Here is a 26,023-nt window from a genome sequence, read left to right on the forward strand (position 1 = left end):
AAAATAAAAAAATTTAATCAAAATGCATCATTATTTTAATAAACATCATTTGAAAAAAATACATTTATTTAAAGAAAAATATTACTTCACTTTATATGATTAATCAGAGCAAACTAACTTCATGTCTTTTTAGGTTCCCCAGTCTGCTGCTGTTATTTTTGGGGTCACAGGCTGAGAAGTTTGGGAATCCCTGTTCTGGAGAATTGGCATCCCCTTCAATATTAGATCTTATTAAAGAAGAGACGCAAAAACTTGAAGATTGAATGAAGGCGGTTAAACGGCTCAGTCTTAAGATTTATCTGGAAATAAACGATAGCCGAGGAAAACTCACAGTACATGTTAAAAGGTTCCTTCTTTTATTAGGATAATAAACAAGTAAAAAACACCAAACAAACATAAATATTTCAAACGGACCGGCGATCAGACTAGAGTCAGCCGATGTATTCCACCAGCTGCTGCAGATGCTCGCAATGCTTCACCACTTCTGGCAGCGAGAGAAGAGTCTGCAGGAGGAAATAAAAACAATTCCATCAAAATCTGCTTTCCAAACACCGTCAACAAACGACACATCAGAACAAGTCTCACCTCTCTGACTTTATTGAGCATGCTGTTCAACATCTGGAGCTCGTCGTCCATTTTCTGCTGGTTGGTCAGATGGATGATTTGCTAAGAGAGAGGATACGATGGCTGTCTAAATATTTTTCCAGATTTTACAGGAAGGTGCAGGTATGTGGGCAGATATCGTGGTGAGCCGACAGATAGGATCAGGACTCACGTGTCTCTTTGCTCTCTCCAGGATTTTAACTTTGGCCTGCTCTGCTTCCTGGAGACTTGCCTTCAGCCTCTCCACCTGGTGGCCACAAACCCGTCAGTCACAAACCAACAGATAATAAAACTCCTGATCCAGCAGGGTTACAGACCTTCTTCAGCAGCTCGATCTTCTCCTCCATGTGATTGACCGGGTGCGCCGATGCTACGCCTGCTTTCCCCAGTTCCTCCCACAGGACCTGGGATTCAACGCGGGACTCCTTCAGAGCACGACGCAGCTCCGTCACGTCCTTTCGCAAGTCCTGAGAGGCAATTTAAGAAAAGTTAAAGAAAACGGCAACATTTCCTCTTAGATCTGATGTGTGTAGTTAATGTTGTACATTGTTGTCACTCTTGTGTTTGCTTAGGATGTCCTGTGCCTCTTGGACGTCTGCCATCAGCTTTGTTAGTGTTTTCTCATCCTTCAGGGGAAAAAAAATACATATATACCAAATCGTTTAAAGATCTTTTCAGTCCAAAAGCGTCAGCCTCTAACATAACAGCAGTTCCAACCTGCGCTTTCTGCTCCAGGGCCTGTTTTCCTCTCTCTGCCAGGCTACTCAAATGCTGCAGCTCCTGTTTCAGCTCCAGCACCTCTGCTTGATGTCTGCTGGTCAAGGTCTGCTGCTCCACCTGCAGGCCACAGCTTGAACAACAGGAGAACATTGTAAGAGGGAAGAAGTGAATGCATGCGATCAAAGAAATAAGAAAACCACTACTTATCAAGTGTCAGGGTCTTTGGATCATTTATGCTTTTATTTTTGCTGAAAAAGTTTAGTAAAGAAAAGTATACCACAGCTTTTTGGGGCATTAGGACCAAACAAGATGAGCTGTGGAACAGATTTATTAACTCTGGACGAGTGCTCAGATTATTAATGATTCTTGAAGCAGAGTTTTGGGAATCGAGTTTGCTTTAAGAAAATTAAATCAAACATGTATGGATAGGAGACCAGAGCTTTGCTTTATTCTAAGCCAGTTAATAATAATTTAAAGGATAAAAAAGCCTAAAAAACCTCACATTTAAAATGTCCTTATACATCTGTAAGTAATCATCTCCACTGTTTTTTTTTATAAAACATAATAATAAATAACGTCTGGAAACAAACCTTTGTTATGACAGATTTTTAACTAAGTGTAATTTAACCTTTTAATTAACATCCTAATAGTGACAATATCAATTTAACTCATTCATCCATATTGGATGTCAAGCATGTTGGTTTTTTGTTAAAATCATGTTTAGGATCATACGTTAAAATATCAGGTAGAAATATTTTCATTAAAAAAACAAACAAAAAAATAAATTAAAAAAATGTCCTCTGAACTGACGCAAAAGAGCAGGAAGGTTCTGGAAGATGTCAGGCCAGCATTTTAGAAACAGAACATTTGGAGTGGCTGTAGGTTAAATTAGGGCTGTAGAATTCATTATATTTGCAATTTAATGGGAGTTTTACGAAACATTTTTATTAATCACTGAGACCCTCATTTTTTGTTCATATCACAGGAGTAAGACACTGACTGTCTCACTCCAGCCCTTTAGGTGGCGGTAATAGGCTTAATGTGGGTTTATCAACACAGAAGGAAGGAAGCTTTCAAAGTCATGGAAACAATAAAACCCTTACTGAAACAATAAAACATGACTGTGGTAGATTTGGCTATGGTGAAGGAAAATCTTATTAACAAAATCGCAATATTGGTGAAAAAAACAGACAAATGTAATTTGATTTCATTGCCAATATAGTTCACCTCAAGATTTAATTTTACCTACTTTGGACAGTCATTGCCAAAACACTGATCCAATGCTTTAACAGGTGGCCTAGTTAAAGTCACAACTTAAACCCAAATTTATAATAATATGGTGACATAACACCATTCCCACATATGTAGAAAAAGAGGAAAAAAACTTAAACAATCTGACTTAATGTAGGATTTAAAGAGAAGAGAAATTATATCTTTACACAAGTTACATTTGTTCAGGTTGGTTTTGTTTTTTTAACCCTTGATGTCATTAACGACTGCTTTTATATTTGGTCAATTTTGATGTCGTTTTGATTAAATGTCTTTCATGAATTGAAACTTTTAAGTTCTGAAAGAAAAAAACGAAACACCCATTAAAATTTAAATATGTCAGGAAATGTCTTTGCAAATTTTGTGTCAAGGCTGTAAATGACTGCATTAGGGCAGGTATTTCCTTAAATTTGTTGGATCCCATCAGGTGCCAATCAGATCCCAAAAGGTGCCTTAGAAGATTCAAACCAGGTGAAAGTAAAAGTGGGCCTGTTTGATATCAATGTATAAAAAAGGTTTTTATCCAAAATGTTTTTTTTTTTCTAATTTCGGCACAAGTACTGGTCCGAGTAACCTTGTCTTTTCAGCTAATGTGACCCTGCCTGTATTAATCAATTCATTTTTTGACAAATATTACAATAATGGATTAATCAGGACTGTTTGGATAAATTGTTTTTGCCCTGTTCTGCATTAGAAACAACCCAAACATGATCATTACACCTTCCACCTACATGGTGTTGTTCAGCTCCTGCAGCTTCTCGTCTCTGCGCTGCTGCACCAGTTTCAGCGTGCTGATGAGCTCTGTGACGGCGCCGCTCAGCCCAGAGAGGAGCTCGGCCACAGAGCTCTCCACCTCCTCCTCTTCTTCTTCTTCATCCTGGACTGCATCAGAGTTCTTCTTCGGGGTCCCGATGCGGGTGAAGGCACTCGTCTCGCTGCAGAAAACTTCACTTTGTGGCTCTGGTGTATCTGAAGGGAGTTATTGAAACCGTCACAAATTAAGAACAAAACACTGGGATGGAGGAGAAATGGAACAAAGGATTTATTTCTAAAATCCTCTTAAACTTTAAATCATTTTGTAAAGTTTGTTTTTAAAGACTTCAGAAGAAGCTGCAATACCGGAAGGCGAGTCTGTTCTGACGTCTTCCTCCTTCTCGCCAGTTAAAGCCACCATGACGCTGTCCACCAGGGAGCAGGACGGATGCCTGCGCTCTGCATAGGGAAACGCAGTAGACTCTTCGTGCTTGTGTTGATTTTCTGTCTGAAAAGATGAAGATGACACAGAGGGGTCAGAACAGACTGTGTGAAAAGAAGCCGTCATGGCAGCAGCCTTCAAATGAAAACTATTTAAAACATCAACTAAAGTGATTCAGGCTTTCTGGGACTATTACAAAGAAACAGCAGACGATGGACATCAGGTCTTACTGTCAGACACTGTCTACTGTAGACTGTTTTTGTTCCTGATGCTTCAACCGCTCTGTTTTTCATATTTTGCAAAGCACACCATGTGGTCAAAACACGAACCAGAAACAAATCTTAACATACAGATGTATATACTCCGAAAGAACAATGAAAACTGTCTTTTCTTCTTCCAAGGTTGCAGGAACAAAGCTTGTTAAAGCTCATTTTGGTGTGTATACCATCACAGCGTCAGGGATCCATGAAGACTTTTTGGAGGTTCTGCAGTATTGTTTTAGGGAAGCACTAAATGTCATTTCCAACATCTCAAAAAAAAAAAAAATGAGTTATCTGCAGCTTTCAGAGACATACCTTTTTTAAAAAGCCAATATTTCAGTTAGGGTACCATTTTGATAGAAATATTCAATTTAGACAAAAAAACTGTTTGAATTGGTCGAAATGATGTTGAAAGCTTGAAAAGAAGCAAATATCAAGGATATACACATGTTTGCAAAAATACATGAAAACTATTCAACAACATACAGAAAGAAAGCAAGGGAAAAAGATGTAGAGTCTTTACTTTTTGAAGCTAAGTGGTTAATTATATTAAAAATTGTCATAACTACATTATCTAGTATTTGGGAGAGTTCACAGGGAGAAACATTGTACTTTATCCATAGGTTATAAGTAAATAATATTATAGAGATGAAGACAGTCAAGCAGGTCATTATGATGTGTTAGGGAACTGGGCGCCCCCTACTGGATAATGTAGGTAAAGGGTATTAGAAACGTATCCGGTCTGGACTTTCAATGCGATTTCACAACATTCCATTTAAGCAATTTACCCCAACTGGGGAAAAAAGAAATTCTATTTTGTTAATATAGTTGGCAGGGGCCAAAAAAAAAAAAAAAAAACTCATCACAGATGGTTAAGTGAAGAGATCCCCAACATTAAAGACTGGATACAATGAAAAGACTTACACTATATTGCCAAAAGTATTTGCTCACCTGCCTTGACTCACATATGAGCTTAAGTGACATCCCGTTCCTAATCCATAGGGTTCAATATGACGTCGGTCCACCCTTTGCAGCTAGAACAGCTTCAACTCTTCTGGGAAGGCTGTCCACAAGGTTTAGGAGTGTGTTTATGGGAATTTTTGACCATTCTTCCAGAAGCGCATTTGTGAGGTCGCACACTGATGTTGGACGAGAAGGCCTGGCTCTCAGTCTCCGCTCTAATTCATCCCAAAGGTGTTCTATCGGGTTGAGGTCAGGACTCTGTGCAGGCCAGTCAAGTTCATCCACACCAGACTCTGTCATCCATGTCTTTATGGACCTTGCTTTGTGCACTGGTGCACAGTCATGTTGGAAGAGGAAGGGGCCAGCTCCAAACTGTTCCCACAAAGTTGGGAGCATGGAATTGTCCAAAATGTCTTGGTATGCTGAAGCATTCAGAGTTCCTTTCCTTGGAACTAAGGGGCCAAGCCCAGCTCCTGAAAAACAACCCCACACCATAATCCCCCCTTCACCAAACTTTACACTTGGCACAATGCAGTCAGACAAGTACCGTTCTCCTGGCAACCGCCAAACCCAGACCCGTCCATCAGATTGCCAGATGGAGAAGCGCGATTCGTCACTCCAGAGAACGCGTCTCCACTGCTCTAGAGTCCAGTGGCGGCGTGCTTTACACCACCGCATCCGACGCTTTGCATTGCACTTGGTGATGTATGGCTTGGATGCAGCTGCTCGACCATGGAAACCCATTCCATGAAGCTCTCTGCGCACTGTTCTTGAGCTAATCTGAAGGCCACATGAAGTTTGGAGGTCTGTAGTGATTGACTCTGCAGAAAGTTGGCGACCTCTTCGCACTATGCGCTTCAGCATCCGCTGACCCCGCTCCGTCAGTTTACGTGGCCTACCACTTCGTGGCTGAGTTGCTGTCGTTCCCAAACACTTCCATTTTCTTATAATACAGCTGACAGTTGACTGTGGAATATTTAGGAGTGAGGAAATTTCACGACTGGATTTGTTGCACAGGTGGCATCCTATCACAGTTCCACGCTGGAATTCACTGAGCTCCTGAGAGCGACCCATTCTTTCACAAATGTTTGTAAAAACAGTCTGCATGCCTAGGTGCTTGAATTTATACACCTGTGTCCATGGAAGTGATTGGAACACCTGATTCCAATAATTTGGATGGGTGAGCAAATACTTTTGGCAATATAGTGTATGTTTACAATGAGGATGTAATTGAAAAAATGCAAACGTTATTGCAGAAATAGAAATCCATAATTAGGACTCTTATTTTTATAACTGTTTCTAAATAAAAGGAATGTGCTAATGAGCTGATGCAAAATGCTGCAGCCAGAGTTCTGATGAAAATTAAAAAGAGAGATCATGTCTCTCCTATTCTGGTTTCTCTTCATTGGCTTCCTCTTAAATTTTTTTTGATTTTGATTTTATTATTTTATTTTATATACTCTAATAATCCCAGAGGGAACTTACTTCTCTGCATTAACCCATCCCCTTGGGGAGCAGTGGGCTGCAATTGTGCGGCGCCTGGGGAGCAGTGTGGGGTTAAGGGTCTTTGCTCAGGGACCCAGAGTGACAGTCTGTGGGAGTGGAGGATCGAACTCACAACCTCAGGATTCAAGGCCCTATGCCCTAACCTATAGGCTGCCACTCCCCAATGTTATGTTCCTAACACAGCACTTCACTCTCAATCTGCAGGTTTATTAGTGGTTCCTAGAATTTCTAAAAAATAGAATGGGAGGCAGATCTTTTATTTATCAGGCTCCTCTCCTGTGGAACCAACTACCAGTTTTAGTCCGTGAGGGAGACACCCTGTCTACTTTTAAGGCTAGGCTTAAAACGTTCCTTTTTGATAAAGCTTATAGTAAGAGTGGCTCAGGTTATCCTGAGCTATCTCTATAGTTATGCTGCTATAGGCTTAGACTTCTGGAGGACATAGGAGGTTCTTCATTCTATCTATTCTCCCACACTGCGGAGTCTGTTAGTCCAACACCTTTGTACATAGATGTTGGAGATCGGCCTGTTTTTCTGTCTAGTCCTGGTTCTCTGACTGTGACTGGCTGGATGTGCTCTCTTCATCCTCTGACATGGGAGCTCGTCTGCCTGGCTGTGTGTTTCCTGGACGGGGCCGCCTTTTACAGTTGCTTTTTATATTTCTGCTTCTGTCTCTTTGAACCCCAGTCAGCCTCGGCAGATGGCCGCTCGCACTGAGCCTGGTTCTGCTGCAGGCTTCTTCCTGTTAAAAGGGAGTTTTCCCTCTCCATTGTCGCTACAAGCAATGAGTTGATGCAATTAACTGGTTTCCCTTAGATAGAAAACTTTAAATCAATCTGACTGGATGATCTGGATGACATGTGTTGTGAATTGGTGCTATACAAATAAACTGAATTGAAATTGCTACCTACTGTAGATGCTCTGTGTATTTTTTTCTATACAACTTGTGAAAAATATACCCCAGACTTCACCCCTTTATAGGATGAGAGAGAAGGTGAGGGTGATGGATCCTCCCTGCATTCATGCCACCACCACCACAACCAGCAAGCTTCCTAGCAGACATGACGTCGACTCTGTTGTGACTGCAAACCTTCTTTCTTTTTCTTTATTTTATTTTATTTATTCTTTTATTTTTGGCTGGTGATTAACAGCAGCCAGGTAATACTGCAATCAAAGACACATTTTCATGCAGGCCGGGCGCGGTGCAGTTAGGCTGTCGTTGGACATAAGTTCTGGACTCGTTATGATTACTCTATGTATATGCCCAAAAATTAAAACATACTTAGAATTTCATATGCCAGCGTTTTAGAACATTCTGGGACATCAGGCAAACGCTGGCTAAATCGGCTAAGGGTGACAGGACCCTGACATTAGTAAAAATCTCCTGATCAGATCAGAAGCCACTGGACTTTGGAGCTACAGTCTTTTGACCTACACTGCATTTTAGTTGTGCATTTCAGAAAAGTCTAAAGACAATTTATTTTTTTTGTTACCCTTTGCTTTTTATTATTAAAAGGCAAAAATAAAACTTTGATTTTAAAGCTTTTGCTTGCTACATGTTGAGTGCAAAGAACTTTGAGGTCCTAAAGCTAGAGGGTCAGACCTGTGTTCCTCACACAGCCTTTATAAGTTATATCTTTAATAATATAAAACTGTTAAATGTTACAGACAGAACTCTTTGTTTTACCTCAAGCTTTTGACTCCAGCCCTTTAATAACTTCAGACTAAAGAACAAAGGCAACTTCCAACAGCAAACGTAGGGCCTCATAATGCGCAGGGGTATTGCTAACTAAAGAATCCAATTCTTTAGACAAAGTTAAATGTTTGTTTTTATGACATGAGAACAGTCTAAAAAAGAACAAAACTTTCAGGAGGAGAATATCATTTTATGGAATTACAGAATGTCTACTTTCATGGGCTGTGAACTCCTTTAAACAGGTCCATGTTCTACCCTGGATCGTGGGTTTATATTATTTTTTAAATCAAACTAGAACATCAGCACAGAACAAATGAGTTAATGCTGTACAGCATTATATGAAGAATAACAAAAACAGGACTGCATATCAAAAATTTACCAATTTAAGATGTCTGTCAGAGTCTGTTTAAAGACTCAAAGGGGAAGCTATTGAAATAAATCTGTAAGAACCTACAAAAGAACTTATTCATTATAGAAAGCTAATTTTTCTGGAAAACCTAAATAACCTAAAGCTTAGATCTGCTTGTAGCCGATATACCTGGTTGCCTAGAGAAGCCTGCAGCTCCTTGGTCACTTCCCGCAGCGTGTGATGCAGCACTACTACTTCAGTGACCGCCTGCCCCATCTTCTCTTTGAGCTCCATGCAAGCGGCTCTGGCTGCAGATCTGGCGATTTCCAACTCTTCACACAGACTCTTGTTCTCAACCCTTCAAATGTGAACAGATCATTTTAGGCTGTTAGATCACATGGATAGGTTAATGAGACAGAATATCATTAAAAAAACGTAACAATCTTTGGTCAGTCATTTTAGAAAAAATGATACAGATTTATTAGACAGGGTGAATAGTTCAAGCCTTGTTTCTTAATATTAATAATTATGGCTCAAAAGGTAGTGGAACAAAATATTCTGTTAAGGGTGGAATCATATTTGTCCAGGCCTGTTATATGAGCTTATTTTTTCCAATCATTCAGTTGAAGCATGGTTGAAAAGCAATGTCTGACATTCCAGGACATTTCAGGGCACTTCATGTCTTCTTCCACTGATAAGCATTACAGAGAATCTGATTTCATTTTCCTAGAAGGAAAGGCAGCTAGTGATAAAAAAACAAAACAAACAACAACAAAAAAAAACTGACAATTGAAAGCAAATTGAGAGAGCGGCAAGCCACATATCAACCAATTCATAAAGATCAGAACCACAGGCTGATATGGAGGACCAGCTCTAAAATATTTTAAAAAAATACACAAATAAATAAATGCTCAATAAATAAGCATACAATTAATTGCCCCCAAAATAGAGTCCTGCAACGGGTCGGGTACCCACGGGTCCCCGACGGGTCACCCGCTAAAATGCTCTTTTGCGGGTGAAAAATACATAAATAAAAATAAACGGGTCGGGGTTCGGGCGGATATCTTTTTAGTGCGGGCGGGTAGTTGGTGATTTTTTTTTTTATGCGTGTGTGTTGTTATGGACATCAGAAATTGGGTTGGTAAAACTCGACCCGTGCAGGACTCTACCTGAAAATACAACAAATAATGTCGGTAGAAATTTTATTATACAGTGACATAAATGTACATATCTCTTCTAATTAGCTTCTATATTTATTCGATTTTGTAATAATTTATTGTCCGTTATAATCTTCAACTTCATTTATTAATAACTTTTTTTTTTTAAGTATTTATTTATGTGCATTTTATAATATTTTTGTCTGGTTTTATTCTTCCTCTGTATTTTTTTACCCTCTTTATTTCTTCAGTGCTATTTATTTCTGCCAGTTGTTTTTACATTTCTGTCTGCATTTCTGCCTCATTATGCAAATGAGGAGGGGCTGTGTCTTAGTGGGTCAACTTCTGCCCAATGGTTGCTTAGCATTTTACTGCATCGGTAGAATGTACATGAGGAGAGGAGACTCTGAAGTCGAGTCTGAAGTCACGTGCCGTTTCTCAATTCATAAGAACGTGAGTACTGTCTTGTGTCGTCGCCAAGTACGTTCTTGAGAAAAACACAGGAAGGTGTGGACTTGGGGAGAACAGGAAACTAACAAGAAACTACATACATTTATTTGTTTATTGTATTTCCAGGGGCAATTAACTGTATGCTTATTTATTTATTGAGGATTTATTTATTTCTGTATTTATTTTTAAATATGGTAGAGCTGATCCTCCACAGTCCGATCCCCTCCATGCCATCCTGCCCTGCTGCAGCAATTAAAGCAAAAAGAGCCCAGACCTAACATGGAGGGCAAGATATAAACATGCCTTCCAGACATTCATACTCATTTGAGCTAATGGTCAAATTCTTGAGCTCTACTTGATTATTACAGGTAGAAAAAGAAAAGGAAGCAATGTATCTGTGAGGACCAGTGAACCATCAACCTTCAGACTCTCTACCAGTTAGATGGTTAGAAGACGCTTACCGAAGTTTGGAGACTTCAGCTTTCAGGTCTTCACACTCAATGTTCCTTTCTCGGAGCCCCTGCAGCGTGTTCCTCAGCATCTTCTCACTCTCCACCACTTGCTCCCTCGCAAACTCGTTCTCATTCTGCAAAAACTGAAACACGCAAAGAAACACAAATAAACAGAGAAGTTCGCCCTGTAAAAATCTTATATCTGGTCAAATCCATACTTGATAACCCAGCGGCATTTCTTCCTTCACACCACAACGGTTTGTGGGAACTGGAGGCTAAACTTTTCTCAATGGAACATTTTTGGAGGAGTTTAGGGGGTATTTCATATTTCTGAAAGCAGCTTGTGCAGCCTTAGCTTAACAAGAGGTCAAATGAATAAGGGTCTGGACATCAGGAGAGGTGGCAGACCTATAAACATCATGTCTTTGAGAAGAAGAAGAGATTCAGAAAACTGGAACAGGAATGCGAGAGAAGCATCATCCTGCAACTGATCCGATCTATTCTAGGCTTTCTAGAAAACTAAACCGTTTTCTTTTATTGTAGTCTTTTTATTGTTAGCATCAGTTTTAGATTCAGCAAATATAAGACAACTATTTTTTTGGCAAGATGCTGGGAACCGGCGTGTATTACACAAAATGCAGTCATCTCAAAAGCTTATGTACATTTGATTTGTTGATGCAAAGAGCAAGAGTTTGACTGCTTGAAAAACATCCCCTCCTATTGGTTGATTTTATTCCTGCATGAATAAAGGAGCGGATGACTACAATCTAATTTAATCGAATGCTTCACTACATTCATTAACTAATTTTTAATAATCTCCTTATTCTTTATTACATGTTGTAAATGCTACGTTCAGACCGCACGCGCTAGAGGCAGCAGAAGCAGCTAGTTTACATGCAAAGTCAATGGTTGACGCGCATCAAGAAGCAGCAAAAGGTCCTGCAGCGCATCTGATTAGCCGAAGCAGCGCCTCACGAGCTTATGAGCATCTGACGGGCTGTAAAAGCAGCTGCTTGATGAGCCACATCAACCAATCAGAGAAACTGATCTGGGAGCTGGCAGGGAGACAAACACAGTGCTGCTGTTGCAGATCGCATCACTCCTCTGAAACTGTTTATTAACGCCCTAAATTAACTTAAAATGTTGAAAAAATATGTTTGATTTTATTATTCTGGAGCCTCCAGTTTGGATTACAAACACCAGCAGCCAAACTCCCCAAGAGTTTGCCGTTGAAGGGGATTTCCAGTGACAAAACTCCGCTGGTGTTCGGGGGTCTGAGCGGCACTGACAGCAAAATAATATTTGAAGGCAGGATCGTAATCTTGATGGACTGACCGCACAGATGAAGTCTTCAGGTGGACTTTCTCACTTTAGTACATATTAAAACTATGCTTTACCCACTTATAACAGCAAATATGGCAATGCCGCTCTCTGCCTTTGAACACAGGAGCAGCAGAAGAATCAGATGCATCTGGACACACTTTACTGGATATTTGAACTTAATGTGAACAAGCATTAAAAATGAAGCAGTAGCTTTTTTTCTGCTTCCACTGCTTGTGATCTGAACGTAGCCTTACTTTTACTGTTGTTTAACTTCTCTGTTATATCTTTATGTGATCCTGTATGTTGGTGAGGTCTCTATTGAAATTAAGTTGTTGTTTTTTTTAAGACAAAGAGAAAAATCAACTGAACCAGCCTAAACACAAACTCCATAAAAAAGCACCCACTAACCTCGTTCATATCCCGCACGCCACCCAGTTGTGTGCAGACGTCCTGGAGCTGCTGGATCTGAGCGCTTTGAGACTGGGAGAGGTTCTGCAGCTCAGCCAGCAGGTCTTCGTTTTCAGCCAGGGCCCGACTCAGCTCAGAAACCCGCTGCTCCGAATCTTCCAGAGATGCTTTCAGCCTGGATGGTATGACAACCAGAAATCAAAGCTAAAAAAATTACCTTTAGCGTCCACTAGCAACCCCTAAACCAATTTTGTTGTGGTAAATGAATGGAATTCAAGAAGTGGTATGGATTTGAATCATTAGCACAGATGACTGATAAAAGTGAATTTTCTTTGGCAAAATGGTTATTAAAAACTTAAAGGTACACTATGCAACCGGTGTTGATTTTCCAGCGAGGCTCCCCCCAGAGGGCGAAAGTAAAAGTGCACTGTCGTAAATATGCACAGCTGTTCTCCTGGTTTCTCCGTCAAGCCAGGCGCGGTTGTTTTGAGCTTAGCAGACAGGCGAACGCAACGAATGCACACACTGGACGCAGCTGGCGCGACAGAAGCAGCGAGTTTACATGCAAAGTCAATGGTTGACGCGCGTCAAGGCGCAGCAAAAGGTCCCGCGGCGCGATTTGAGCAGCAGGCGCAGCGCGTCTGAACAGCTGAAGCAGCGCGTCGGGCGCGTTTAATCATCTGACGCAGGGAGAGAGACACAGCGCTGATGATCACTCCTCTTAAACAGTTTATTGACGCCTAAATTACCTTTAAATGCAGGTATCTGCTGGCAGAATATGTTCGCTTTTATTATCCTGCTGCCTGCAGTTTGGATTATTTAGATGAAAAACACCTACCAGCTGCCGCGGTGAACCGTGAGGAGGTGACCCGGCCAGAGGCTGCTGATGAAGGGTTTCCTACTGTCGGCGCACCACTGGTATGTGGGGGTCTGAGCGGCTCCGACAGAACAAATATTGAAGGCAGGATGATAATCTGAATGAACTGACGGCACTGATTACTTTTTCAGGTGTATTTTCTCACTTAAACACATATTAAAACTACTTTATTCCCACTGATCACAGCAAATATAGCTGCAAGGCAGAGAAAGGATAGTGAAGCTCCGCCCAACGCGCATCAGACACACTTTTGCACCGCGCAGCCAGAGCAGCAAAGCTGCTTCAGCCGCGCGTCAGAACTAACTGGTACAAGCAGCAAAAAGGAAGCAGCAGACGCGATTTTGCTGCGTCCGATGTGAACGTAGCATAACTTCACAAAGATCGCCACTGTGCTAGCAACGAGCATGCTTTTAACTGGGGGCGTGTAGCAGTTCTCGCCGTAAAGCAAGACTGACTCTCGTGAGACTTCTGAGCCTGTGGGTGCGGGTCGGTGCTCCTGCAATTGCAAGTGCGGTATTTCCCCCACAGACCACCAGGGCGGCCGAGAATACCTTTGTTCAACCTGAAATGACTCATTTAATCATCCAAAACGTTATGGAACACATTAATTAACTGAAAAATGTTGCATAGTGTGCCTTTAAAATTGAAGAAAAATGTAAAATACTAATCATTTCTATTTTAACATAGGTAACATTAATAGTCTGCCTTTTTTAAGAAAGCAGCATAAATCCTTTCATTACTGCTTAAAATACTAGTTTTCATTCAGCAAAGATGAGCCAAAAGAATTTGCCAACTAGATTATTTTCTTCTAATGACAACATAAATGTAATGCTATTCACATTCTTTTACAAAAAAAAATAATAATAATCAGACTACTGTTTATTTGAAATATCATGTGAAGGACTTTGGACACCCTTTGCTTCAGCTCTATAATTGATCAACCTGACAACAGAAAGTCACCACTTACTGACTTTCCCTCTCGTTAGCCTGATGCAAGTCTTGCCAAGACTGCTGCAGCCTGTAGGAAAACACAACAATGAAACCACATGTGACCACATTGCATAAACCACATGAACAGCTCCTGATCCCAGGATCATACTTTGTGGTTTCTGCGGCGAGCGCCTGCTCCAGGAAGGTGTAGGACGCCAAGGTGGAGGAAGTGGTAGCAGACAGCTCTGTCACCTTCCTCTCCAGCTGACCCGTCTCCTCGTCTTTGTCCATCAGCTTTTGTCGCAGGACGCCCATCTCTAAAAACAGAAACATGTTAGGAAACCTGACATTGATGCAGAGAATCAGTCAGAGGGGAATAAACCTCACCGGATGTCAGAATTGTGATTTGCAGTTTTGAATCACTGTTCTGTTGCGTTGCAGTTTGAAGCTTCAGATGGGTTTCATTCAGCTCCTCTTCCATCTGTTGAGCAAATAAAAGTTGGTTTAACTGATAGACTGATACATCGGCCCGCTGACGTTAGCGTTTCTTCTCCTGCATCTGCCCCGTCCTTTCCCAGTTCCTATCCACTTTTTTTTTTTTTTTTTTTTTGCTGTGTAATATTTTTTGATCCCAGAGTTATCATTATCATTTAAAAGGAAGTAGAAAAGGCAAAGTTGGCTTAAAAGATTGACTCCCCAAAATATTTCGGGGATCTGTTATTCTGATGTAAAAATGATCCAAATCAGCGTAAAAAAAAAAAAAAAAAAAAAACCTGTTTCAGTCAATCTCTACTTTTTAAAACCAACAGCTTTATTTAAAAAATAAAATAAATAAAAAACGCTCATTAGATAGACTGGCATTGGAGTTATTTGATTGAAGGTAAACAATATTTTAAACCTTTCATCTGTAATTTTAACAGTTAGCATATATTTGTCCTTAAGGAGAACAAAGTAATAATAATTATATGCAAATAAAATACTAATTTCAAACTAGAGGAAGATATTCAGGGTTTTTTTTCCTATTCAATCCCATACAGACACTTGGGAAGATCGTATCCGCCCAAATCCGATCCGAATCAACTGGTCACCCATATATGTTCCCATGAAAGTGAAGCCTTTGACATAAACATTGCTAAAAAAGGTAAAAAATTAGCATAAATATAAATGCACTTTAGATTACATATGAAGAAATAAGCAGCAAAGGAAATAAATAACATTTCCATGTAAAGTGCAGTAGATTGGATCTCAGATATTCAATATTGGTAAATCTATTTCGGTTATGACTACTGGTAATTTCAAGCCTTTAAAACTTTTAAGGTATGAAATAATTATTAAAGTGAGAGTCAGACATTAAAAAATTGCAAAGATCAACTAATATTGCTAATTATTTTGAGCCAATATTAGCTGGATTTTTCCCCTATGGACCGATACATCCATTCAGCAGCGATCACGAGAGGCGCGTGCATTGCTGCGCTCTCGCTTAGCATTGCTGAAATATTTTCTAAAAAATCGTTTTGTTTGAACTGAGAGTTTTGTAACGATTAAACGAACCTGGTACAAACTCAACAATGTTTACAGGTCACTGTTCATGATTAAAGCTGCACTGATATCCACTTTTACAAATAAATCTATCGGGTTGAGACTAGCTGGAGAGATGAAGATCCGACCTGCTCTCGCTCTTCAATGGCTTGTTCTCTTGCAGAGCAATGCTGGTCCCTCTCCCTCAGAGCAGCAGCAGCTTTGTCTTTCAGCAGCACCAGTATCGGGGAGGTTTTCTTCAGGAGGCTCCTTACAGTGCAGAGCTTAGAAAAGAGTTTCCAAATGAAGCCTTATTACTGCTGGAAACAAAGCAATGTGGTTTCTCTTCTACATGAAGCATACCTCATTCATCAAACTGGAGTGTTCCTCTGTAGTCTCAGATAAAAGATTGGAGGCTGAGTTCAGTGCCTCGTTGCAGGCCTCTTTCAGTGCAACCTACATGAGGTGAAAAAGGTCAGAATACTAAATGCAGATTGAGATTAACGGAGTGTTTTCTCAAAGAGGAGGGTCAACTGTTCTGGTTTGTGTACCTGTTTTGGATAAACTTGGTTTAGAGCAGCTAAGAGCTCCTGCTGAGATCCAACACATTTCTCCAGAGCTGAGATTTCAGAGGCACAGTGCATCCTGAGCTGATCCATGACACAGAAAGCCTGGGAACAGACATAAGTTAACACAGTTTAACTGTAAGAAACACATTAAAAAGAAGGAGAGGTACTAGATTTACTGCAGCTACAGGACTATGCAAAAGTCTCAAGACATCCCTCATCTGTTTATCAAAACAAAACTGATTATTCCTGAAAACAAACAAAGAGTCAATGATCAATACAAGGGATGCAATAATAATACAAACTAAAATCGATCAATTTTTTTTTGTTTTGTTTGAGGTATTTTATTGTTATGAATAAAATAATAAAAGATAAAAAATCACCTTTTTCTTTCTTTTACCAACAATAAAACAAATCATGTATTTTTGGCGATATTACACCCCTAGATACGAGTGAACAAGTAAAATAAGGCCGTGCTCCTTACGAGGACTATAATGAGTAGGGGAGTAAATAATATACGTTTTGTATGCATCGATCCAACAGCCGACGATCCGATGCATCAATACGTCCGCAAGAGTATAATATCATGTTTTTCTTTTCCTCCGGTCTATTTTTATCCATTTGCTCCTGGGCGTAATTCTCCCTCCCGTGCTGCGGTGCCGCTAAACCTATTTTGCCCTCCTACCGCGCTTCCTGGTTATACAGGTGCTGGTCATAAAATTAGAATATCATGAAAAAGTAGATTGATTTCAGTAATTCCATTTAAAAAGTGAAACTTGTATATTATATTCATACATTACATACAAACTCATATATTTCAGATGTTTATTTTGTTTAATTTTGATGATTACAAATGACAACAAATGAAAATCTCAAATTCATCATATCAGAAAATTAGAATATTACTGAAGACCAATAAAAACAAAGGATTTATAGAAATGTTGGCCAACTGAAAAGTATGAACATTAAAAGTATGAGCATGTACAGCACTCAGTATTTAGTTGGGCCTCCTTTGGCCTGTATTACTGCAGCAATGCGGCGTGGCATGGAGTCGATCAGTCTGTGGCACTGCTCAGGTGTTATGATAGCCCAGGTTGCTCTAATAGTGGCTTTTAGCTCTTCTGAATTGTTGGGTCTGGTGTATTGCATCTTCTTCTTCACAATACCCCATAGATTTTCTATGGGGTTAAGGTCAGGAGAGTTTGCTGGCCAATTAAGAACAGGGATACCATGGTCCTTCAACCAGGTACTGGTAGCTTTGGCACTGTGTGCAGGTGCCAAGTCCTGTTGGAAAATGAAATCTGCATCTCCAAAAAGTTGGTCAGCTGCAGGAAGCATGAAGTGCTCTAAAACTTCCTGGTATGTGGCTGCGTTGACCCTGGACCTCAGAAAACACAATGGACCAACACCAGCAGATGACATGGCACCCCAAACCATCACTGACTGGAAACTTTACACTGGACTTCAAGCAACGTGGGTGAAGTGCCTCTCTTCTTTTCCTCCAGACTCTGGGACCTTGATTTCCAAAGGAAATGCAAAATTTACTTTCATCAGAGAACATGACTTTGGACCACTCACCAGCAGTCCAGTCCTGTTTCTCTTTAGCCCAGGCAAGACGCTTCTGACGCTGTCTGTGGTTCAAGAGTGGCTTGACACAAGGAATGCGACAGCAGAAACCCATGTCTTTCATACGTCTGTGTGTGGTGGTTCTTGAAGCACTCACTCCAGCTGCAGTCCACTCTTTGTGAATCTCCCCCACATTTTTGAATGGGTTTTGTTTCACAATCCTCTCCAGGGTGCGGTTATCTCTCTTGCTTGTACACTTTTTTCGACCACATCTTTTCCTTCCCTTCGCCTCTCTATTAATGTGCTTGGACACTGAGCTCTGTGAACAGCCAGCCTCTTTAGCGATGACCTTTTGTGTCTTGCCCTCCTTGTGCAAGGTGTCGATGGTCGTCTTTTGGACAACTGTCAAGTCAGCAGTCTTCCCCATGATTGTGTAGCCTATAGAACTAGACTGAAAGACCATTTAAAGGCTTTTGCAGGTGGTTTGAGTTAATTAGCTGATTAGAGTGTGGCACCAGGGGCCATCAATTTTGAACCTTTTCACAATATTCTAATTTTCTGATATGATGAATTTGAGATTTTCATTTGTTGTCATTTGTAATCATCAAAATTAAACAAAATAAACATCTGAAATATATGAGTTTGTATGTAATGTATGAATATAATATACAAGTTTCACTTTTTAAATGGAATTACTGAAATCAATCTACTTTTTCATGATATTCTAATTTTATGACCAGCACCTGTACTCTTACAGCAGTTTGTTGCAGTGAGCTTGACACAGACATTTTTAAATTATGCTCAATATTGAAGCGTGGTCTGGGCTACACGCTGTGGGTCTAGATACGGCCGAGGCGAGGAGGAAGTGGGGGCGAGTTTAGTCCGACGACGGAGGGACATGAGGGGCAAAAAAGGCGGAGATCCAGGTGGAAAAAGGGTCCAAGCGTTCTCGCGCACCTCGCTCTTCTAGCGGGTCAAACTTCACAAGTTGTTTTCCGCAATTTCAGTCATAAAAACAAAACAAGCCGGCCTCCTGTCTGCGGCACTGTTTGCGGTCAGCTACAAATTGGGAGAGGAGCAGTGGAGCGTCTGTGCAGGGGGCGGGACGTCTGGAGCCGAGGTATTGCATTGCACTGATTATGTGCAGTATTTTTGCAGCAGTTTTTGATGCAACTTTTCTACTTCTGTTATTTGCTGTTGTTTCTAAAAAAATAAATTAAAAAAGCATAATGATATTTCAGCTTTCAGTAGCTACGTTTACATGGACACAACTAATCGGATTGAAGGCCTGATCAGATCAAAAATGTTTCATGTAAACATGTCAGACTGAAGATTCTAATCCGATTCGGTCCGATCGGATCTAAATTTAATTCCGAAAGAGAGAGGTGGTTTTTGCCGATCGCCATTCTGATTGGCGTCCATGTAAACACCCATTCGGATCTTAAGAGTAAAATAATCTTCACTGCGCATGTGTGCGACGTCAGCGTGACGTTTTTCCGCCTTGTCAACAACAGGAAACCACCGGTCGCTCTCGCTCTTGTTGTGAACAACATGGCGGGAGGAGTCTAGGAACGCCGACTTATACACTCAAGTTCATTTAAAGCTGCAGGAAGCAGAAATTTATCCTCCTCCTCTTCCTCTTTTCTCTCTCCACAGCCCACTCGCTCTCCCACGCCGGTTCAATCGCTCATTCTCTACATTTTCTCTCGGACATTTCGCTGCCAAGCGCTTTTTTCCTCCTCTCTTCGTTTTTTTTCCGCTCGCTCCGAGCGCATCGTTTGTCAGGCCTCCCAAAAACCAGACGCAGACAGAACTGCCAAGTTTGGCACGAAGTTCTGCGTATGCTTAAAAGATTTAATCTGATCCAACGCTTGGTACATGTATACACACGTCATGATCGGATCATTTCATTTAGTGTCCATGTAAACAGAGATTTTGAATTTCCGATCAACCAAGGTTTGGATCGGATCGGGGAAATTTTGCGTATGTAAACGTAGCTAATGATTTATTTCAAACTTGAAACTTTGTTTAGCCTGTAAGGTGTAAAAAAAAAGAAAAAAAATTAATCGATTAATCGAATCGAACCGAATCGTATCGTGGTGTATTCTTGAGTATCGAAAATAATCGAATCGTTGGGTCAGGAAATCGATACTGAATCGAATCGCCATGATGGATGTGATTTACATCCCTACTACCCTCTTTCAACTTGCACACAAACACTCACATAAACAGCGGGATAATGCTTTGCGAGGACTGCTCTCTGCACAAAGCATTCTGGGATATTCAATAATGAGTAGAGGAATAAGACTTCTGGACATAATAAGCTTTTGAGAGGAAAAAAACTGAATGATGGCTTCTTACTGCCTCCTTGGCTGTAGCAGCTTCTTCCATCAGAGTCCTCATGTCATTCCTCTGTTGAACTGCTTCCTTTACCTTCTCCAGCATTCTCGCCTGGGATTCCTTCATCTTCCCCATCAAGGACTTTATGTGCTCGTACTGCAGAAGATCACAGTCAAGTCGTACAACTTATGGCGTTTGTTTTCAAATTTAGCTGAGCTATGAATCTACGTACATGTGAGGCAATGCTGCGATGGTCCTCTCTGACTGTTTCACCCATTTCATGCAGGCTGGACAGAGCTGCATCCGTGTCACTCTTCAAAGAGGACTGCAGAAAAAGAAAAAATTTTTTGCTTTTATTTCGTATTTAAATGATGAAGGATTATCTATGAACCGAAGCTCGTCTCACCATGGTAGTTCTCATGTGCTGGATAGCCTGGATGAGGTTCTGCAGAGAAGCAACATCCAGCTCCAGTTCATCTATCCTGCTCAGAGCCTCCAAGTAGAGCTCTCTGTGCATTGTGGTCTACAGAAATGAACAAGCAGAATGTATGAGTGATTTTTTACAAGCTTAAACTGGGTTTAATATTAAGCCAAATCTGCAGCTGGACTGTTTGCTCACCTGACTGAGCTCAGTGTGGTCGGTCTGAACCAGTTTTTCTCTCAGGTCCGAAGGAGGAGGGCCTGAAGACGGACCGTGTGCCTTGGCTGCAGCAATCTGCTGAATTAAGACCTCCACCATGATCATGCTGGACATCAGCCGCTGCTCCAGCTCCTCTCGGGGGAGGCTCTGCAGGCCCCCTGGTGGCAAACTGAAACTAAAGAAGAAGTTCACATCTAGCTATACCTTTTGTTTTTAAGCTGATTATTTAAAAAAAAAATTATACAAAAAAATTTTTTTCTTTTTATTTTCCAGTTATACTGATTGGTTATCTCACAGAGTTATTACAGAAAGGTAATATTAGCCCATTTTGTTCACACTGAAAACAGACTAAATGCGTTTGAGATGGCTGTGTCACTACCCCATCCGTCCCGGAAGCATGATCCGTTCTGCGCATGCCCCATCAGGTAATTTACGCATGCAGATATACATCCGGGTCATCTTCGATTTTATTTTGTTAAAAAGACCTAAATGACGTTTTCCCTCCCCAAAAAGAGTAAACGTACTAAAATATAACGTGTTAAAGGTTAATAATATATTTCCTGAGAAAATTAATGCCTTAAAATAATTTCTGTTTTATCACTGGTCTCGGCTGGATCTGCACCGGGAATGGGATCCGCTACCTCGGGAGGCTAACTTTTTCGGTTTTGGATTAAACATATATCTAGTCTTTTTGAGTTTTATGTTTTCGTTTTAATCTAATGCTATATAGTGCATAATTTAAAGAGAGAAACAACTAAAATGCAGTTAAACATGGTTTAATTATATTTTGTGGGACTGCTCTGAGCATGTAAAATGTAAACTAAAAAGCATAAAATTTGTCTCATAAAAGTCTAAAACATTTTTAAAGATGTGTATCAGCCTTCTTTAGTGAGTTTAGGATAGAAATAAGTAGTCATAGTAGTTTTAGTACCATAATTACATTATTTATGGACACCCAGATGTATATCTTTCCGCGCATATGCAGGACGGATCGTGCTTGCGGGACATATAGGGTAGTGACAGGCTGTCTTATTATAAACATCCTACATCATCCCATCCACTTTTTACAATAAAACAGTGCCAATGAAAGTGAGGAATTTGATTTAAGAAGATCTAATGAAGGCAATAACACCTGCTTTACTAATAAGATTTTACAAATTGTCGGTTGATTTTTAAAACACACACAGGAAAAAAAGAAGGAAAAAAAAGATTGTAGATATAACGAGTTTGGTTATATCTATGACAAACAAACCAACATATTTAGTTCCAAAGTCAGTTTTGGAAAATCTCCCAAAGGTGATTTCAGAGTAACTAAAGATGGCCGACAAGGAAGAAGCAACGGTGATATCTCGGGGACTTATAGAAAGATTGCTTAAAGAAAATGCATTTATTAAAGGAGTGGAAGCTCCAGTTGACATCCTATGATTTGGAGAAGAGGAGAGGTTTCATTTTCCTCCTCAGGAAACACTTTCTGATTGGTTACATGTCACATTCAACCAACTGCATCCTGGTCAGCGCTCGGGTAACATCTCACACTATGATACTAGACATAAACCATTTCTGTCCCATGAGAGTAACCAGCTCTTAACTTGTGAAAATAATTTGAAAGCGAATCGTACATTAATCAAAAATATATAAATAAATGTTGCAGTCCTCTTTTGGCCTAAACCGAACAAGCGGAACGAAGGAATTTTCTGATGTGCATAAACCCTGAGAAAATACTGCATTAAAATGCTGATATCTCTTATTAATAAGACATGATACCTATGACTGATTGATGCATTTATAGACCAACAATGGTGGATGTTCTTAGTTTGATGAACAGAAACAAGAAACTAAAGATTTTTCAGTATTTGATCTCTGCATGTTTCGATCTTTAGCCGACTAATCGGAACAATCCTTAGTCTGTAGCAGGAAACCATCTCATTTAAAATTCAACAAATTTTTGTAATGAAGAGGCAGTAAAAAAAATCAGGCGAAAATACTCAAGAAGCTCGTTGGTTGACTACAAACGTGGATGGATACTTTTCTATTGCTAATTCTACATTTCTGAATTGTTTTCGCATTAAAAGAACAACAGGTTAGAAAACCTTAAAATATGGTTGAATTGCATTGTATCTGGAGGACGTATTTGCACACTTATTGAACTTGAAGCTGTTAAAAACTTTCCATGCCGAGATTTAAGGAGATTTTTCAAGTTATTACAAATATTTTCCTATGCCTTTAAGTATTTGTCGTATTTTACAGAGTATCTAAAATTTTCCTGGGTATTAATATCAAGTTTGGAACTTTAGTGTCTTAACTATGGAAGAGGATTATGGCCAGTGGAAAAAAAAAAAAAAAAGTTTACTGACTTTTCCCGTACTAAACTGAAATAAAATTAAAAAATCAGTTACCTTTTTTTTTTTTTTCACTGGCCCTAATCCTCTTCCGTACTTAACACCTCTACTTTCGAGACGGAAATAAAATTTACATCCATTAAACTGTAGATTAGGGCTGATAAGCAACTTCAAGAAATGCTTTGATTCTGATTCATAAGATTTTGAATTTAATTACTGGTATTAAAATCCTTTTTTTAGCTGTTACCTCTATATGACTGGAGCTTTGCACAAAATTCATACTAGTTTTACAATTACCTCAAACAGCATTTTATTATAATAGTTAATATCAGCTTTAAGGAAAGTGTAAATAGATATTTGTTTATATGAATCAATCTAGGAATCAATATGAGAATCAATTAATAATTGGGAAATAAATGTTTCGTTTTTTTTTTAATCACAGCTCTTCTGTAGATTTATTCAAATGTAAATGCAGGTGAGAGGGAGATGCAGACAGAACTCACTTCCACATGGACGTGTCGGTCATGGTGCTGGAATCGGCCACAGAGAATTCCCTCCTCCTCACAAATATTCCAGATGTGTTCAGACTGTGGTCCATCGTTTTCACAGGACTGGTGCCCACGGCGATGCTGTGGGATTCTGCAGGAGCAGCTTTGGCCGGAGGAGGCATGAAGGCAGCAGGGGGTGGAGCCGAGCCCATCTTCCCACAGACCTCGTAGAGGAGCTCTGCCATCTGCCGCAGCTGCTGCTGAAACTGGCCTTCGGATTCCGGTGGGGCGGCTTCGGTCGGCGGCTTCTTCCTGGAATCTTCCGGTCCTGCAGCTGAGCCTGGCTGCGGCTGCACGTCCAACTCTGTGGAGTTTAACAGAGGCCGGGGCATTGGGCTTTCGAGGTGCTCAGCGAGCAAACCTGCAAGGTCAACATTAACAGGAGCCGCCATACCTTTCTCATCCTCAATAGCTAAATCTTCAGACAAAAACTTAGAGTCTGAGGGAAGCTTGCGGAAGGACTGAGGCGTTCTCTTGACGATGGGACTGAAGAGCTGCAGAGCTGAGGCGACTGAGGGACACTCTGATAACATCTTCAAAACATTAGGGGATGCGTGTTTCTCTGCAGGGCTGCAGGGTGTGGGGCCCAAAGAGGCGGGCGCCACGTCCTTCAACTCGCCAGCTTCAGGAGGCTTAGAAGTGGAGCTGGGCACAGAATCCAAATGTTGCTGCACGCCTTCATGAAAAGGAGTCTGTGCTGAAGCAGGATGCATGGTTCTGGGGACGACTGAGGATAAAGGAGAACCTTCAGGACGGTCTGCACTCTCAGAGTGAGCTTCCACAGCTTCCAATGACTGGTTAGTCAGGGATGCATTTATAGGCGATACAGTTTCTTCACCCGCCATCATCTCCGCTTGATCAGAGCGATTTTCAGATGAATCGACCACAGAGTCCGGATTATAACGGTCCTGCTGTGGATGGGAGACCGTCTCAGGCGCCTGGGAATCGTCTGATTTCCCAGCATCATCTACCGTTACTCTGTCGGAGCTCAAACCACTACCTTCGTCCTGACCTTTGGGCTCTACGCAGTCTACGATTTTCCTTTCCTCAGCGCCACATGGCGACAGGTCCTGAAAAGCCTTCAGATCATCGAAGCCAGGTGAGGAATATTTTGGATCATAGTAGGGATGGTCTAAGTGCTGTTCAAAGCTTTCCAGGCCATCTTCCTCGCCTAAAGTACTGGGATCCATGCCGCAAATGTATGAACTGAAGCCGGAACTGGTGTGTGAAAGGGGAATGGTGTCACCTGCAGGATCGGCGTCTTCTGAGATTTCCACCTCACCACCGCTGCAGTTTAACAGCTTCAAGGTCAGATCAGCTAGTCCATCAGTGGGATTTCCCGCTCCCAGTGGCGTAAAGCTGGGACTCGTTTCACCGATGCAGGACAGATGATCAACATGTTTCTCAGGAGACGGCCGTGTGCCTTCAGCAGAGTTTGGACCGTCATCTTGTGATGAATCCCTGAGGTCGTTATGGGGCAGAGGAACAGTTTCCTCCTGGAATCCAGAGGAGTCAAAAACTTCAACCTCACCTCCATCACAAGCAGACGGTTTCCAAGTTAGATCTTTCTCATCTGTTTCACAGACATGGAATGTAGAGTCTCCATGAGATCCACTTGGGGAATCTGGCTGATTGGAATACGGATGCTCTACATGCTCACTGCAGGACTGTTCCATCCTGCTGGGTGAACCAACAGTATCCTCCATTTCAACAGCAACGGTCCCAACTTCAGGCAAAATCAAACTATTTCCTTCACAATCTAACCATCCTGGGACCTCAACTTCCTCCCCAGAACAATTCAAAGACTTAAACGTGACATCTCCAAGTCCACAAACCGCCCAAGTGGTTTCTGCAGGATCTGGAACGACTGGGGTCCCTTTAACAAGTGGAGACGAGGCCAACTGGGTCTGTGTGTCACAGAGACGAAGGTTAGCCTGTGAAAGAGTTTGAAGGATAAACAGCTAAAAACGAGAAGTTTTTCCGAATGTTAGTAGAAACTCACCATGCTGGTTTTCACAGCGTCCCCACAGAGCTGCGGCTTTGAGCTGAGCCTCGACGAAGGACTCGATAAGTGGAGGAGCTCGTTTTCCCGGCTTCTAAGAGGGGTACGCTCACCACTTCTACTGGAAGACTACAGTCCACAGAGGGAGAGTGGATCAGCACTGGATACTCCTCTAAGGGACAGATTCACACAGCTCAGGGAAGAGGACTTACCCAGTCTGTTATGCTGGAATGGGACATCCTTAGAGGACTCAAATCTGGAGCTCACATATATAAGCCCTTCAGCTGCAATGAATGAATACAGGGGAGTGTATCAGAAAACATTCATCTAACATTTGGCAAAAGAA

The 26,023-nt window shown here is 41.0% G+C and overlaps 1 protein-coding gene across 1 annotated transcript; it reads right to left on the minus strand.

Annotated features, from left to right (window-relative positions):
- Positions 1-327: 327 nt before the first annotated feature.
- Positions 328-26,023, minus strand: spag5 (sperm associated antigen 5). Its single transcript, XM_038278595.1, has 24 exons — positions 25,890-26,023; positions 25,678-25,806; positions 23,631-25,609; positions 20,768-20,963; positions 20,555-20,671; positions 20,381-20,473; positions 20,170-20,304; positions 16,228-16,347; positions 16,040-16,132; positions 15,826-15,960; positions 14,546-14,639; positions 14,328-14,475; positions 14,196-14,246; positions 12,352-12,526; positions 10,630-10,763; positions 8,751-8,919; positions 3,712-3,853; positions 3,324-3,561; positions 1,321-1,453; positions 1,149-1,229; positions 921-1,070; positions 776-850; positions 586-666; positions 328-503 (listed from the first exon to the last, which is right to left on the minus strand). The coding sequence occupies exons 1-24, from the start codon at positions 25,914-25,916 to the stop codon at positions 432-434; spliced, it is 4,767 nt and encodes a 1,588-aa protein (XP_038134523.1). The 5' UTR covers positions 25,917-26,023; the 3' UTR covers positions 328-431.

The sequence above is a fragment of the Cyprinodon tularosa genome, unplaced genomic scaffold (assembly GCF_016077235.1).
Source record: "Cyprinodon tularosa strain WSP-4 unplaced genomic scaffold, ASM1607723v1 ctg142, whole genome shotgun sequence".
Lineage (NCBI taxonomy): Eukaryota > Metazoa > Chordata > Actinopteri > Cyprinodontiformes > Cyprinodontidae > Cyprinodon > Cyprinodon tularosa.